The following is a 15841-nucleotide window of genomic DNA, read 5'->3' on the forward strand; positions in this document are numbered from 1 at the left end:
TATCCTAATTCTAACATTTGTAGTTAAAGGCAGTTCTTCTCAACCAGAGCTCCTGAAACTTGTTGAAGCCCCTAAAAATTCCAAGAGTTCTTAGATATATTTAAAATGTTGACAGATAACATAGGATTATCAATTACACAAAACAAAAATGTCTTAAAAATAACGTTATATACAATATTCCACAGCTGTGAAGTTTTCCTCACACACTTTCTCTATCTGCTACTTGATAAATAAACAGGAGACCAGCCTACTTTGAAATGTTCAGAATTAAATTACTTGAGTAATGAAGATTATCTTCTGGTACAGAGGTTTACCATCATGTCTCCAGCCAGGTCCCTATCAAAAATTCTGGAAAACTTCGCACACCCACCACCAGATTTCTACATTGGCGGGAATGTATGTGAAGGGAATAGTTTTTTTATTATTTTTTTAATTTTTTTATTGGTATTAGGATTTATCACTAATACCAATAAAATAAAAAAACACAATTTGTATGCTGCATTAGCCATCTGCATACAGCAGCAGTGCCAGACAGGGACAAGAGGCATTTATTGCATCAACCTGCTGAACGACAAGGTGTTTTTTGAGCAGTAGAACCTTTCATGGGCACTACTTTGTGTTTTTCAATTATTACTTCACCTCACTGAGTGGGGTGAAGTATTGTTTTTAGTGGCACTGTGTGTCTGTCTGTCTGTTTGTGTTTCCTCACGTGCCAATATGACCAACAGGGGCCGACAGAGGCTTGTTGTTGAAGTCTGCCATCTCCGATTGCCTTGTTCTTGAACTTGTTTGCAGTTGCCTCACTTTACTGGCACAATGTTGCTGTTGTCTTGATATAAAACAAATCACTTCCAGTGCAAAGAAGCTGGAATGTCAACGGGCGACTGCCATACTGAGTAAGAGGAGGTCATGTGGAGCTGATAGCATTAATCAAATATGTTTGAACTTGTTTATATTTAAAAGTAACACACTGTATTTTTAATGATGGGATTCATTTCAAGGAGAATTGAGAGTGACTGAGAGAAGTGCTCTGTACTGGTCGTGACAGATGTTTTCATCTTGTGAACAGGGCGAACAATCCCCACCTTTGAATGTGACATATTTATACACACGATCCAGCGGTTCTCAAATGCAACAGGTAGACTGGCTTTCATTACAGAAGAGTGTAATAGAGTGTAATATCAGAGTGTAATATCACATTGTGTTGAAGATATCATTACTACACTAGACTTCTTCAAAGTAAGTTTCCTGACACCTTTTAAGTCTGAATGGTGCATACTAGACCTTTAAATTCTACAACCGCTATGCAAATAAAATTTGGACCTGCTGCCAAACCCAATACAGGCCCCAAGGTCCCCTTTGCCCTGGGCTTCCAAAATACCTTGAAACACCCCTGATTCATATTGCCGTCATGTTAACGTCGGCAGCTGAAACACCAAAATAAGACGTATAAGACAGTCAACTGAGTATTTATTGACAAATCAGGTCATTAGCTGCATCCATAAATACACCATGAGTTCACATAGTAAATGCTGAAACAGCAGATTTAAAAACAAATGAAAGGCACTATGATCAATTTGAACACGTTACTGAAGATACATGTGTCCTGTTTTCAACGTCTTCTGAAGGCACAAACAGAAATCTTTCAAACAGACTTAAAAAAAAAAAATCTATTCATTTATAAACATTAGAGTGCAGAAATATATAGATTCTCTCAGGCTTCCCTGGTCAGTGGCTGTAATCAAATTCTAAATCATGATTGTAGTGTCATAGGTTCCAATTACGGGATCGAATGATGGCAACATGTTTTCTTCTTCAAGCAAGCTTTTGTTTAAATGGTCCATGTACAGTGAACCTCAGGTCTTCAAGAAGACTTGTGTGGGACAAGTCTTCTCAAAGTCTACTTGTTTGGACCAAGCTCCTCCATCGCCACGTCTCCTTCTTCCCTCTCAGTGATCTGAGGGGCAAAGGGTCCCACCAACCAGTTGAGTGGTGTGTTGTTGAGCAGATACTCCATGACGCCATCTAGAGAATGTTGAACCTGGGAACAATATACAATAACAATATAGATGTGTGCATGTTATTAGAGGCAACAGATGAAGAGACAGCAGTAGCAAGACGCCCATAAGGCCTAGGTCATACTTTCTGAGACTGCATGTCCGCAGAGGTCTGCTGTTAATGTTGTTGAGGAAATTACACAAGCACTGCCACATTTTGTGATCGTACAGACGATACAAACCAACTGCACATGCAGCACAATATTTTCCAGTCCACTTGGTGGTGTTGTGCACAAAAGAGACAAATGTGGACAAACTCCTGATAGGACATGACTCCCTGCAGACATGGAATGTGGAAAATATGACCTAGACCTAAGGATGCAGCCTGACTTGAAAAACACGATTCAGAATAACACATTTCCTTTGTGCTGTGAATCATAATTATTCTGTGAAAACCATGTCCCTAGGCAAAGACAGTAACAAAGTGAAAGCAAGGCTGATGTTGTTATTGGGCCATTGTGTGGTATAATCAGTTTTAGCATGGCTATGACATGTGTAAGCAAAAACGTGTTACATCAGCTTTAAATGCAAAGTATGATAGACTGTCCTAGATTCATGAAACCACGTGAATGGGCAGATGCGAATACATGTTTGTGTACTGCAGGAGTTTCCTGTTCAATTCCTGCTCTGTAAATCTCTAAGGTTATTATTTAAGGACCAATTAAAATATAAAAGCTATTCTTAGCAAAGCTGATGCAACAAAAATAACACTGCACTGAAAAAAAAAAGGGGAAGCAAAATGAGTACTTGGGTCAGTTGGTGACGGCTCCGCTCCAGAAGGAGGGGTGTGAGATTGCTGGTGCTCCCCAGAGAGGAGTACAGCTCTTCAGCTGATTGCCTCGCGTGGGTCAGCTGGTCCTGGACTGCAGCTGGCAAACCCTGAGCACTGGAAACCACACTGGAGGACGCTGACCGCAGCTGATCACTCAGACCACGCACCATGGACAGGGCCCGCCATTCCAGGCGCTGTGGACGGAAAACAGTACGTACATTAACTCAGATTATATCAACAACAACAATCATACAATTTAATGTATTTAGTAAAGCACCTTTCACATAGTACTTCAAAAGGATACAACTTAAAACTGTAGCACGTGACTTTTAAATACACGTCGTTAAATCAGTTCATAAGATACAGATTAAGCTTCACATGACTCTCTCTGTGCTTCTCAGTGTTTAGATCAGAGCAAGAACAGAGCCTGATTTCAGATGAAGGACGCAACAAACACATGTTACATCGTTCCTGTTCATTAGAGACCAAACAGACCTAGACTAAAAACATCAACAGCAGCTAAATTCACTGAACGTTAGGCACTGCAGCGTTTTAAAAGAGAGAAAACAAGCAAGCATTTAAAACAAGGTAATAAATACCAGATTAAATTACAGACCATAAAATTAAAAAGGCAAAAACACACACTACTTTTCCATGCACAGTCAAATTAAGTCACGGTTGTACCAATTCTTTAAGTGGACAATATTTGTTTTATGTTGACGCTGCTGATAGTAAAAAAAGAAAAGAAAGAGTGTTCCACTATATTTGGGGCCACTACTGCAAAAACACGATATCTCAATTCCACATGATTCAGTACAGGCAGCCACAGAGGAATGCCTTTATGTTACACTGCAGATACAACTGCTGTTTGGGTCCATTTCAGAGAAATGGGATTACAATCTGATGGGTGTGGGGGTTTCCAAGTAGGTCACTTAAGAATACACTTTAAAGGCTGCAAATGTACAGTTCATGCAATGCTATGAAATGCACTATTAACCAGATTATGAACCATTTGTTCAATCCAAGTTGCTTGTTCCCTGACCTCGGATTCATCTCTGGTCACATCTGGCTCTGGCTCAGTCTGTCTGGCTCCAGCCTCTGTCTGCTTCCACTCTGTCCAGCGCTGCAGCAGCTGCTCCGAGTCGCCTCCTGTCTGGTTACTGGCCGTACCCACGCTGGTACGGGCTCTCTCCAGCAGGTCCAGAGTACTGGTAATCTGAGCCACTGCAGTGTAGGTGGTCTCCCTGGCATGTCGTGCACGGTTCAGGGAGAGCTGTAGGGCTCTCTCTCGTACCTTGGCAGACAGTTTACCCAGGCGGACAAAGTAGCTGGGGCTGTCTGGTGTGGTAGTCAACTCACTGGTGGCAGGTTCAGCCACAGCAGCTGAGAGACGAAATAAAAATGATCAGTGTCTGGTAATGGTAACTGGTAATGTAGCATTACTGCACGTTTCTTCTCTTTTTCTTTACCCCTTGAAAACAGAAAACTCTGATCAGCCATAACATTAAAGAACTGTGCCTGGTTGTGGTTCATCTTCATGGAAAAGGTTTTATACCATGGAGTGACAATTCCATTTTTCCATAAGGTTTTTAAGATTTAGTTTTAGCACGGAGTTGTTATACTGTTATACATACATTTTGCCAATGCTTAAAAGGAAAACAACATTTCAGCCGTTCACCGATTTGCATTTAGCTTTGTATTATTAGAATAGTGGTAGTATTTTTGAAAGATTGTGCTTCTCAACCTCAGTTTGCCCTGAGTTGAGAACTATCTTCATTCACTTGGTCTTGTTAAAGTAACTGTTAGCAAAGATGGTGGACAATGTCTGAGGTCCCGTCCCCCTACGAGTGGGTCGAAAAAGTGTGGAATTAGTGTTGCAGCTTCAAGCCTCGGACCAAGTGTCACTGGTGGGCATGTAACAAAAAAAAGAATGAAGATATTTCTCGACATACTACCCCCGATTCTAGTATTATTATTATTATTATTATCATCATTATTATTATTGTTCTTCTTATTATTATTATCATTATTATAATTGGTGAAGTATTCCTTTAAAACGGAGGATGGCAACTTGTGCTTTTCGGCATGATTGATAAATAATTCCATAACAACTTTTCATAGGACTTGACTTCTGCACCTCCTATAGGCTCTGTTTCCAACCTTGAGGAAATGTGTCCCATGATGGGAGACTTTGACCCGTCACAGGGCAGTTCAGAAAGATAGAGGACGCTCCTAATACCTGCTCTACCACACAGCTGCACATACAGTTTCCTTTGGTGGAAATCTACTGTGACAATATCAGCAAAGGTTTCCCGAAATGGAGGGATTACTTCGAGTCATCTCTTGTAAGTGTGTCTCTCCATCATCAGTTCAATGGGCTCAAGACAGAGAACTGCGAATCCCAAAATGTTAATACTTATAAATATTATTAATATTATATATCAGCTTTTTGATTACTTCACTGTGACGGGTAAAGCAGATTAGCTCAGATGAGACAAGTGAACATAACAAAAGGTGCAAAGTAACACAGACGCCCTGTGCTTCTGTTAAAAGCTAATTGGTGCATCTGTGGGCCTTTGCTTCAGAAACCATTGAACAACCACTACGTTGTGTTATTATGGGTGCTGGATGCTGCCAGCACTGATTACAACAGCAGTAAAATCATTTCTCAAATCCTAACCAGAGAATAGAATGGTACATTATGGTACAAAGCACATAAAAGGCTTATTCTAAGGCTAGGAAAACCAAACAATTATTATTTTAAATACAAATATACTTGTGGTTCATTTCTTAAATATTACATTCTGGACACTCTAAAATAACATGTAAATATTTGAGTGTTATACTGTCAAAAACATTGAGTGAATTGTTCTAATCCACAGTTATACTATTAGCAGTTCTCGAAAAATCTGGGTCCTCATCATCCATAATTAATTCATTCAGACTGCAGCCTAGTTTCAGCTTCATTTGATCCAACTGTCAGAAACACACCTGTGTGTACCTCAGCAGGAAACACCTAGGTTTTCATGGTCTAATTATATCTTCCACTGTTTGGTTGGTTACTGACCCAGCTCCCTCTCAGTGATTGGTAGGTTGTGGTCGACCCAGTCCTCGGTTCGGCTGAGGGCCAGGCCCATCCCACTGCTGACCATCTGCCCCATCCTGGTGCCCATGACAGTGCTGATACCTCCACTGACTGCTGCACAGGTCAGGTCCATGCCGCCCATCACTGCCCCCACCACGGCCTCTTTGGCACCTGCCACTGACTGGTACACCATGCTGACTGTGTTCGACACCACCTGGGAAACAAAAGAACTTAATATGTGACATGCTTGGAGAGAAATAACAATGCTTTACATAGTTCTTATCCAATGAACAGACTCTGGTCAATCTAGCAATAGTAGTTTTTTCTTTTATTTTCTTCATCTCCTTTCTTCTACTTCTTCGTTACTGAGAGGTTTGTGTTATTTTTCTTGAAATGTTGACTTAATCTTGTTTGTAATGTCTACATATGCATTTGTAATTAAAAGTCAATAAATAAGTCAATTCAAAAAATGTAATTATGTAGCACATCGTTTACAGACTTATTTTAAAACAAAGCAAAACACTTAAAATATGTCAAACATGTATTAGGAAATGGAAATAAATGTATTTCATTTTTTCTATACCTAATGGTTTTACATATGTTATTGTATGCTGCTGCTGCTGCTCGGAGCAGCCGCACTTTCAATTTCAATTCTCCATATTTTGCTGACACACATATTTATAGAAATGTAAGTGTACGGTATGAACACAATTGAACACCAGGTATAAGTGCAGCTCCTTGTTTCCGTAAGTTCCAGGTGGCAACTGATGGTCTCTAGTGTTTTGAATTTGAATTGTAGTCCCAGTTTTAAATGCTAATGGCTACAGTTTTACATATTTTACATGTTGGCAGTTGAAAGCAGAAGCAGAGATCGGGCAGGAGGTTCAGGAACCAAAGGCAGAACACACTTAAAAAGAGACGAGAAGATAAATAGTACGAATCATTAAATAGCAAAAAAGGAGCAAGTACCAATAAAATACATTTTAAATAAAATTATTATTATAAAAAAAAAAAGGTAAAACGAATAAAAGAGAGGTCAGCAATGACATCATATAAGGAAGTCTATAAATATGGGTTTCAAGAGGTGATTTAGAAAAAGTCAGATTTTGTCAGCTTATCTCCTCAGGCAGTCTGCTCCCTGGACTTTCTAGTGGACGAAGAGGAGGTTTGAGTGCGGGTCAATGTAAACCTCTTAATGAGGCTAAAGAGGATATACATTGTGAAGATATTTTTAAATGAGATTGAATAGACAACAATTTGTTGCACTATTTTGTACCATACGCGTGTTACTATCTGAGAGGTTTATTTTATTTTGTTTTGTTTTATTTATTTTTGGTATCTTGTATTAATTGTTTCATTTCATCCTTAAAGTGTCTGTCTGAAGTTTTGTTTATACCACCTGTGTCTCAGTGTAGTCTGAATAGTTGTTCACTTTCACAAACCTGGACTTGGTAACAGTGTGGGATTCTAATGGTGCGAGTGGCTGATGTGGGATCAACATTTTAAAAGTGTCTGCTGTGTCGTTTGGAGCAAGTCTCCAGCATGCTTTAAAAATGATTGCTGTAATCTTGACAGCAATTCTAAACCAGTGAGGGATGATGCACGTCAGTACAGCAGCAACTGAAGCTTAGGAGTCCACTGTTCTCTTTCTCAGCTTCTACAATATCAAAAGAAGAATGTTTTTGTTTGTAATGCAGGCATAGCTTCTCAGGAGGAGCAACTCTTCACATAATGTTGCTATGGATACCTGGATGTCATCAAACATTTGGACTGATTTTTAAGTCATTAGAAGAAGCAGCACACGATTAAAGGGATTATGACTGAAATGTATTCTTGCATATTATACTGTATTAGCACAGCTCTGTTTCTGACCTGGTCTGCAGGTTGGTGAAGGATAGGAAGCGTCTCCTCCATCTTTTCCAGTCCCTTCAATGCATATTCATTGACTGTGGCAACTGAAACAAGTACACATTAGACATTTAGAGCAATGAAAATGTAAATAAAAAGAGAGGAGTGACTCACATACATTTTGTTTAACAATTTAAAGATTTCTGTGACACAATTTGCTCTATTTATTCTGTTATATTCTAACGCAGTAGCAGTAGAACTAGGGGTGTTAAAAATAGTTTGCTGACATGGACTGTTCTGCTTCGATGCAGTGACAGCAAAAAAACTTTTTGGGGATGGGACACTTACATTTCATTTGTTAAGAGATATTTGAATGCATATTTATCTGACTGAATATTGGAAATTGAGGACGTATCTAACATTGCTGACATGTTAATCGTAATCAAATCAAGAAGTAGAATTAAAGCAGCAGTTAAAGCAGCAAACTCATATGGTTCATATGGAAGACCTTAGGCCTCAACTTCTCACTTGATTTATAAAATTCATATATGATACATGATGTTGATTTTTTTGTAAATTGTGTTTCAGTTTAGAGGAAAAATAAATGATAAAGCATGGCACATATAGGTGGATATTGGTGCGATTGACAGCTGGTATCATCCAACAGCAGTCTGTGAACTTCTAATTCCAAAAACTGACATATTGAGGTGTTCATTTACAACCAAACACACAACATCATTTTTATGTACAGTCTATGTTTACAGCCCTAAGTATAACTATTCTTATTATTCTTTAAATGCAGTCATTGCACATGCATCACACTGTATCTGCCACAGGGAGAAGAACTTACGCTGTGGTTCTATCATGTCCAACAGAGGCTTGGACCCGGTAGAAGCAGCTGCACCAAGAGTTCGGGCGCCACTCTCTGCTGCATCCATCACTCCCTTCAGGATGGGCACTTGTTCTTTGGTGCTGCAGTAAGCGCTGGACACTGCCTCACAAGCTGAGCTGACCAGTGGCAGCTGGGTCACCCTGGAAACAACATTCTTGAGGAAAAAAAAGAGTTCTGTTAGTCAACGTTTACTTGTACTAGTAAACGAAGCACAAGTGAAGTGTCAACTCAACTCAACTCAACTCAACTTTATTTATAAAGCGCTTTAAGCAGCCGTAGCTGAGACAACGTGCTGTACATGAAAAGATATAAAACAAAAAGTAAAGCAATAAAAATACAAAAACAATAAAAACAATAAAACAACAAGAATGTTAAAACAATAAAAAAACAATAAAGATATTAGAGAAATAAAAACAATAAAACACTAAAAACAAGAGCAGAGTCTCATGCGGAGTTGAAAGCCAAGGAATAAAAATCACCTCCACTAGGCGATGTGTGGCGATACGCCCTCTTTCAGCATGGTAGTATTAAGCGGTTTCCGGTTTAGCTGGGAGCTAGTTGTTCACATTTTGAGCCACACTCCAAGTCTGCCTACCATTATCTGAACTTTAAAATATTAAATTCTTTGAGTTGACAGAGTTAGGGTTAGGGAGCATAAACTCAGTCTTCTGGTTGTCTTCTTCTTCTGTGCAACGCTGGCCAAAGCTTTTATTGGGCCCTAAGCAGAATATGATTTAATGGCAGCACTCTTGGAGTAGCCTTTGCTTGACGAGTGATTATACAAATGTAACACTATACATTAATATAAATACATACATTATAGTTGTGTTATTCACACCAAACCCACGTCACCTTTTTAACCTTAGAGAGCAGTAAACTCACATACATGTCCCAGCATTCATTTGCACTTTGGTCTTCAAAGTGAAGCAGTTTAATGACTTTGATTGATTGATTTTTGATGTGCACTAAACTAAAACCAAATAACTTAAACTCAATACTTTTTTCAAATCTAAAAATATCTAAGACTTTCTATCCATACATCCATAATCTACCGCTTTATCCCCCACTGGAGGGTCGCGGGGGGTGCTGTGGCGATCTCAGCTGACAGAGGGCGATATAAGACCACCTAGATTTCTTTAATATGTAATAAGAAAAAAAATATCTTTTGGGGATCTGTGTGATGGCTTATTCTAGCACAATTTGACTCAATGTCAGTGATTGAGAAGTGCTTTATTAAAGGTACTGACTAAAAATAAAGTGAAATGTATCCACTATCATCAGGACTGCTTCAGTATTCTGTTAATGATAATGATTGATCAGCTCATCAAAATGAAGACTAAATGCAATGACAGTGCCCCTCACCTGCTGGTCGTCATCAGCTGCTTGTGCTGCCGCTGCAGCTCCACTCTCCTTTGTCTTCTCACTGTCTGCCATTGTTGCTGCTGGATTCAATCTCTGACGGGATGGGAGGCAGAGTGTCAGAAAGTCAGAATCACCTCACAGTGCATGACACACATTAACCTTGCACAGAAGTAACAGTAGTGTCTCACGGATTTTGGAAACACTCTGTGGTCAGACAGCGTGACAAGCAGAAAAGGCAATGCAGCCATGTTAAATTCATTCAACAACACTATGATGCAACAAGCAAGAAACTGTGCTGAGAGAATATGGTGGTGCAACCAAGCATACATTCAAGTTACTATGTTTTACATTACAATTCCATTATGAAAACATTCAGGGGCTTTTTTGATTTTTATTTCCTAACACAGGAATATTCTTTTAAATTATATATTTAATATTGAGTTCAAAACAAAATCAAAATTCATACCAAATTCCAATATTACTGAAAATCTGGAAATTAACGGGAAGATTAATTGATGATGACGGTAATTAAAAAGATACAAGTGAGGAAAGTGAAGTGGCACAGGAGTAGATAGAAGGGACCTCCCTGAGGAGCATCTTCTCCTCCTCCTGATGCTGCCAGCATGTGGACGGCAGCTGTTTTGAGTTCTACCAGATGGTGCAGAGAGACATAGGTGGACTCTCAATCCACCTGTCTCCACTGCAACACTGTTAACAAGAATTTGACATGCTCGATTTGATGTCTCGGGCAGATGAGTCAAGAAAAGGGACGTGAACTATGTGACCACACACAGCAGTGGGATGAGAACTGCATCTGAGCAGCTGTTTCCTGCTGCCTGCACATAGACTAGGCCACATGTCTACCTGACAACAGAGAATCCAGCCTCACACACAAAACAGGGATCTTGGTGAATTTCCATTATCAGGATAATCATGAATGGTAAAATGGAAAAAATCATCACTTTTTCCTCAAAACAAATTATAACTTACTAGTGATTTATTGAAATGCTGCAAAGGTGAGCATGCATCGTGGTTTGGAATGATCTCTTTTTCATGCAGGCAAGTCCGGCCCTCGGCCAGATTTTGTATAGCAGGCAGCTTTGGTTTTATAATGTATTATTTATGGCCAGGGATGGAGTGGGACAGACAATAATCTCATCCCCATTAGCTCAGCTGGTAAAGAGTTGCACTTTGCACTTACATTCACCTCCTATTATGTCATGATTTCTGACTCAAGGTGTGAAAGACTTTTTTCATTTGTGTTAGAATTGGTTACATTGCTATTTAAAAATGCTAAAAGTGACAAGGAAAAATAAAATGATTATAAAACAATGCATTTGAATTTAACTTTTACTGTTCGCCATGATATTGTGACTACATGTCTCTACGAAATAACTGTGATGACGAGTTTTTCGAAGATTAGTTTTCATTTAAATTGAGAAAGTCAACACTGAACAGAAATAAAATCATGTTGTGGTTGCTTTTTGTGAGTTGACATAAATGTAAGTGTGTAATATTGGCAGATATAACCATTATAATAGACAATAAAGGCCTGTACATGCAAACTGAATAGGCACTAGATGCTGGACTCGGGGACAAAAGAAAGGCAAGAGGACATTTTCACACTTCCCACAACCTTATTAAATTATTTTCCAGATAATGTTGGTGACACCAGTTCTTCAGACTGGTTTAGTCTAATTGTGGTCTCACTGATTCACTTTGACCATGGCTCCCTGAACTGCATTTAAATGAACTGTGGCAGATTTTGTGATGTCAGCAAATCTTGTATAACTATCCAACTAATTGGGTTGCTTTACACCCTAAGGTCCCATCCACATGGAAATTCACTAATGCTCTGTGGCCAGCCCCTAAGATTTAACCATGGATGACCTTGATGACCTTGATATCAAGGCTTGGTGATAAACTAATAAAAATAACTTGCATTTCTTTCTTCTTCAACCTTTGCACAGGAACAAAAAAGTTACGTTAATAATCTTACATATCGCATGAAAACTATCATAATCAACTGAACATATTTTTTTTATCCTAAATTTATAGTGGTGGGAATCGCCAGAGACACCACGATATGATATCATCGCGATATTTAAGTCATGATACGATATTATCAAGATATTGCAAAATCATATGTTGCGATTTACTCACGCAACGCAACAGCTCTAGTGAGAATCAGTGCATGGCACCATCTAGTGGACTGAAACATCAATTGTTTTTTTTTATGGTAATCCACAAAAAGTTTAATGTGTATTTGTAACATCAGTACAATAATTGCGGTCTGAAAAGCGATATATCGCCATGCAAAATATAGCAATATTTCTCTGTATTGATTTTCCCATCCACCCCGATAAACTTATCAAGTCACATGACCCAGCCTACAGCTATTCTATTTTAATTTAAAATTGATTGCGTTCTGTTCGATGTGTGAGTGAATAACATACTCTCTAATGTTATCTTGACTTTTCTCTCTCGTTTTCTTGGAGCTCAGTGTGATTACACCTTGCGTTTTGTTGCAACAGCTTTCTTGTGCAATTTGTTTTCAGATAAGATCTTTACTGGCTTTTTTCCCACCGCTGTGTCTTACACTCTGCTCCCTGGTATCTCCAGTGAGATGAACGCAAGATTATTTTCAGTGAGACAGTCCTGCCTCCCTATTATGAGGAAAGCCGTTACAACACGACCAATGCCCTAAGAAATCATCACCACACCGACAAGTGACACCAGCGAGGCTCTCGTTGTACAGACTATCTGACCTTTTCCTGTTTCACAATAATTCAGTGTTATTTGTCACATCCTCACACTGTTGAGTCAGATCCTCCAGCGTCAGGAGAAAAAGCAACTTTGCTCCCTTAGGAAAGTGAAAAGCTGGGATGTCAAAGTGTTGAGACACTCCACTCGTCTTGGTGAACAGGGTCAAGAGTAAATGAACCAGAGACTGGGAGAGGACACATTATCAATGAGATCAGGTCAGGAGTCCAAATCCAAGGGATCTTGTGTTAGATTTAAAGGTGGAGAAGAAGAAAAAATCTAATCTCCAACACAAATATGTGGCTCATGAAAGCTGTTGTTAGTGAAATACATTTAAAAAATCTATATTGTGACAGCTAGCACTAATCTAGCGTCATGGCCTGACAATTGGGGTGGGATTAGGGGACATCAGATGCTTTCTGACTCACATATCTGTACTTTAGTATTTATATTTCTAGCAACTTTTTTTTACTTTTACTCCACTACATGATCTAAATAAATTATGCACTTTTACTCCTATACAATCTTTGTTCACTTGTTACTACCAAATAAAATCAGAAGAGCTGGTAATGGTATGTATTTCTATAGCACTACAGTTTTGTCTCATTACTCTCATTCATACACATTTTCTAAGACACCAGGAGCATCGTGGGGTTAAGTGTCTTGCCCACAGAAACATTAGCGGAGCCAGGAATCAAACCCACAACCTGCCAGCTGAAAGACAACTCACTTAATTCAAACTTCTCCCTTTATTAATGCATTAACTCTAGTAATATAATAAAAAGTGACTTCAACTTCTATCAAAGTTATTTTTTGGGGAGATATTTGCACTTTTACTCATGTATGTGTTTAAGGTACTTTATAACCTAAAACCCAGTTCTAACCCTGACCCTGAAACCACATTTTAACCCTTAAAAGGCATTTAAGGGGACCAGTCAAACTGTCCTCACTCTCTATGGTCTCATGTAGTTTGGTCCTGACAAAGATATCAATACAAGAACACAACACAACAAACACACATAGTTGTCGCTGTGTTTTCCAGGTAATGGTTGAGTCACTTCTTTCCAAAACAAGAACCAAACCAAACCAAACTATATCAACGTTTATCACACTGTGTCATGAGTTCAGTTCTGACGTTAAACTCTCTCCTTCCTGACAGAAGTAAGTAAGTTAAAGGAAGTGAGTGAGTGAGGAGGTTTAACAGCGGTTAACTAAGCTAGCTCAGCTAACTCTAACTAAAGTGGAGGAGCGGTTCACGGTAACGCAGTTAAATCAGACACTGACCTCAGTCTCCTGTCCTGGTGTGAACTGCAGTGAAACACTGGTCAGCGAACCGAACACACTTGCGACCGACTTTCGTTTCTGTCAACCAAAGCGAGGAGCTGCTGCACTGAGGGCGGAGTTACTAAGTGTGTGTGTGTGTGTGCGTGTGGGACTGTCTTCTAAACGTTTAAAGGCATCACAGTCACAGTCAATTTTACCCTGGAATTCAAATGTATGCATGTATTGACCTCAAAACACGAATACATACACTTTTACACAAGGCTTACACCAGAGGTGTCAAACTGGCGGCTCACGGGCCATGTGGCCCACTAATAAATGATATCCGGCCCACCATTTAATATCATGTTATTATGAAAACCTGGTCCACAAACTCTTCTGCTGCCAGTAAGGTAATAGAATATAGACAGAATGTGATACTACACGTATCTGCTAGCAATGGTTTTATTATAGTAATAATATAACATTCGGTTTTAATTATCATTATTATATATAAAAATAATAATAACTAGTACCGCAAGCGGTTCTGAACGGGTTCGAGCTTGAGGGCTCACGAGTCTCCGTGCGCCCACGTCGACACGCGCGCCTCTGGCTCAACTCCCGTTCATTCACTGCTTGCTGTACTGGTTATTTTCAGTCCTAGTTATTTTCAGCGGCGTCCCTGCGCAAAGTTAGAGGGCACTTCCTGTTTGAAATGGCCAACTTCCTGTTGGGTCAAAGGCGTCTCCGTAAACGTGTTCAGGGAAGTTCCCTTGACTCACATATCAAGTTTTGTACAGATCGGACAATGTTAGACTTTACTTCCTGTTTTTGGCGTTCCACTTCCTGTGGGGAGGTCATGTTTTACAGACATGTTCAGGACGGGTCTGGGGTCTCACGTATCAAGTTTCCGGTGGATACAACAATCCCTGTTAGAGCAGCATCAAAAACTGTAAGTGTAATTCTGTCTGCTGTCACTAGGGGGTGCCGTTTTTAAAATCGAATATTTTCACATAGGCTTCAGGGGCGGACTATCATCAATCCTAGAAGGTTTGGTTCAGGTCGGACCAGGACTGGCAAATTTGTAACAGTTTGTTTTTTTAGTATTTTCTGCCACCACCAGGAGGCATTGTTGTAAAAATGTACCATTTTCTCCAACATGGTCGTCTTCAGCAACTACCCGTTATCAATCATAGGAAGTTTGGTTGGGCTCGGACCTTCCATCGAGAAGTTATAAGGGTTTTGTTGTCTGTTGAATTTGCGGCAACTTTGTCGCCCCCTATCTTGTATGCCATGCGACGTTTTAAAAAAACTTTCAGCAGCTTGAGATGCTCCTACAAAAAAATCACATGGCCAGTTGAGGACAGTGATGATGAAGACTTTGACCTACAGTAGAGTCCATGTGCCGCATCGCTGGCTTTCTAAGGAGGTTCATTGAAACAGGTATAAACACCTTAATTGGGCGAATGCTTTACTCTCTTTACAAATGCCTCTATGTCTCATGGATGGATATGATTAATTAAAGTTGGAATTAAATGTTGTTTTGAATCTATTTGATGACTTTTAGCTTCATCAGGTACACTGGCCCAGCTGCTGACATTCTGGGATGGCTGGGAGATGCTTCCTTCTGAGATGAGAGTGGAGATTTCTGGGGGAACTCTTCGTACGTCCTCTACATGCTTTGAAACACTAAAGCTGCCAGCTCATTTCAAAACCTACATGGACTTTGAGAAAGCACTCGTCTCTGCCATAAACAGTGGATTTGGACACCGTGCAGTACTATTATTTATCATGAAACCAAA

At 39.6% G+C, this 15841-nt stretch overlaps 1 protein-coding gene across 1 annotated transcript; it reads right to left on the reverse strand.

The window, feature by feature from the left end:
• Positions 1 to 1453: 1453 nt before the first annotated feature.
• LOC122760136 (perilipin-3-like) lies at positions 1454 to 14179 on the reverse strand. The gene is made up of 8 exons (XM_044015192.1): positions 14064 to 14179; positions 10017 to 10109; positions 8613 to 8808; positions 7787 to 7869; positions 5897 to 6128; positions 3872 to 4212; positions 2805 to 3023; positions 1454 to 2041 (listed from the first exon to the last, which is right to left on the reverse strand). Exons 2-8 carry the CDS (start codon positions 10086 to 10088, stop codon positions 1901 to 1903), a joined length of 1284 nt encoding a protein of 427 aa, XP_043871127.1. The 5' UTR covers positions 10089 to 10109; positions 14064 to 14179; the 3' UTR covers positions 1454 to 1900.
• Positions 14180 to 15841: the final 1662 nt, after the last annotated feature.

The sequence above is a fragment of the Solea senegalensis genome, unplaced genomic scaffold (genome assembly GCF_019176455.1).
Source record: "Solea senegalensis isolate Sse05_10M unplaced genomic scaffold, IFAPA_SoseM_1 scf7180000013017, whole genome shotgun sequence".
Lineage (NCBI taxonomy): Eukaryota > Metazoa > Chordata > Actinopteri > Pleuronectiformes > Soleidae > Solea > Solea senegalensis.

Bases quoted from the DNA above. Each gene is read 5' to 3' on its own strand.
- LOC122760136 (XM_044015192.1), bottom strand. From the start codon at position 10,088: ATGGCAGACAGTGAGAAGACAAAGGAGAGTGGAGCTGCAGCGGCAGCA. The intron at 6,129-7,786 runs GTCAGAAACAGA...TTTGTTTCCCAG, and splicing joins TTCACCAACCTGCAGACCAG to GTGGTGTCGAACACAGTCAG. The intron at 2,042-2,804 runs GTACTCATTTTG...TATTGTTCCCAG, and splicing joins GCCGTCACCAACTGACCCAA to GTTCAACATTCTCTAGATGG.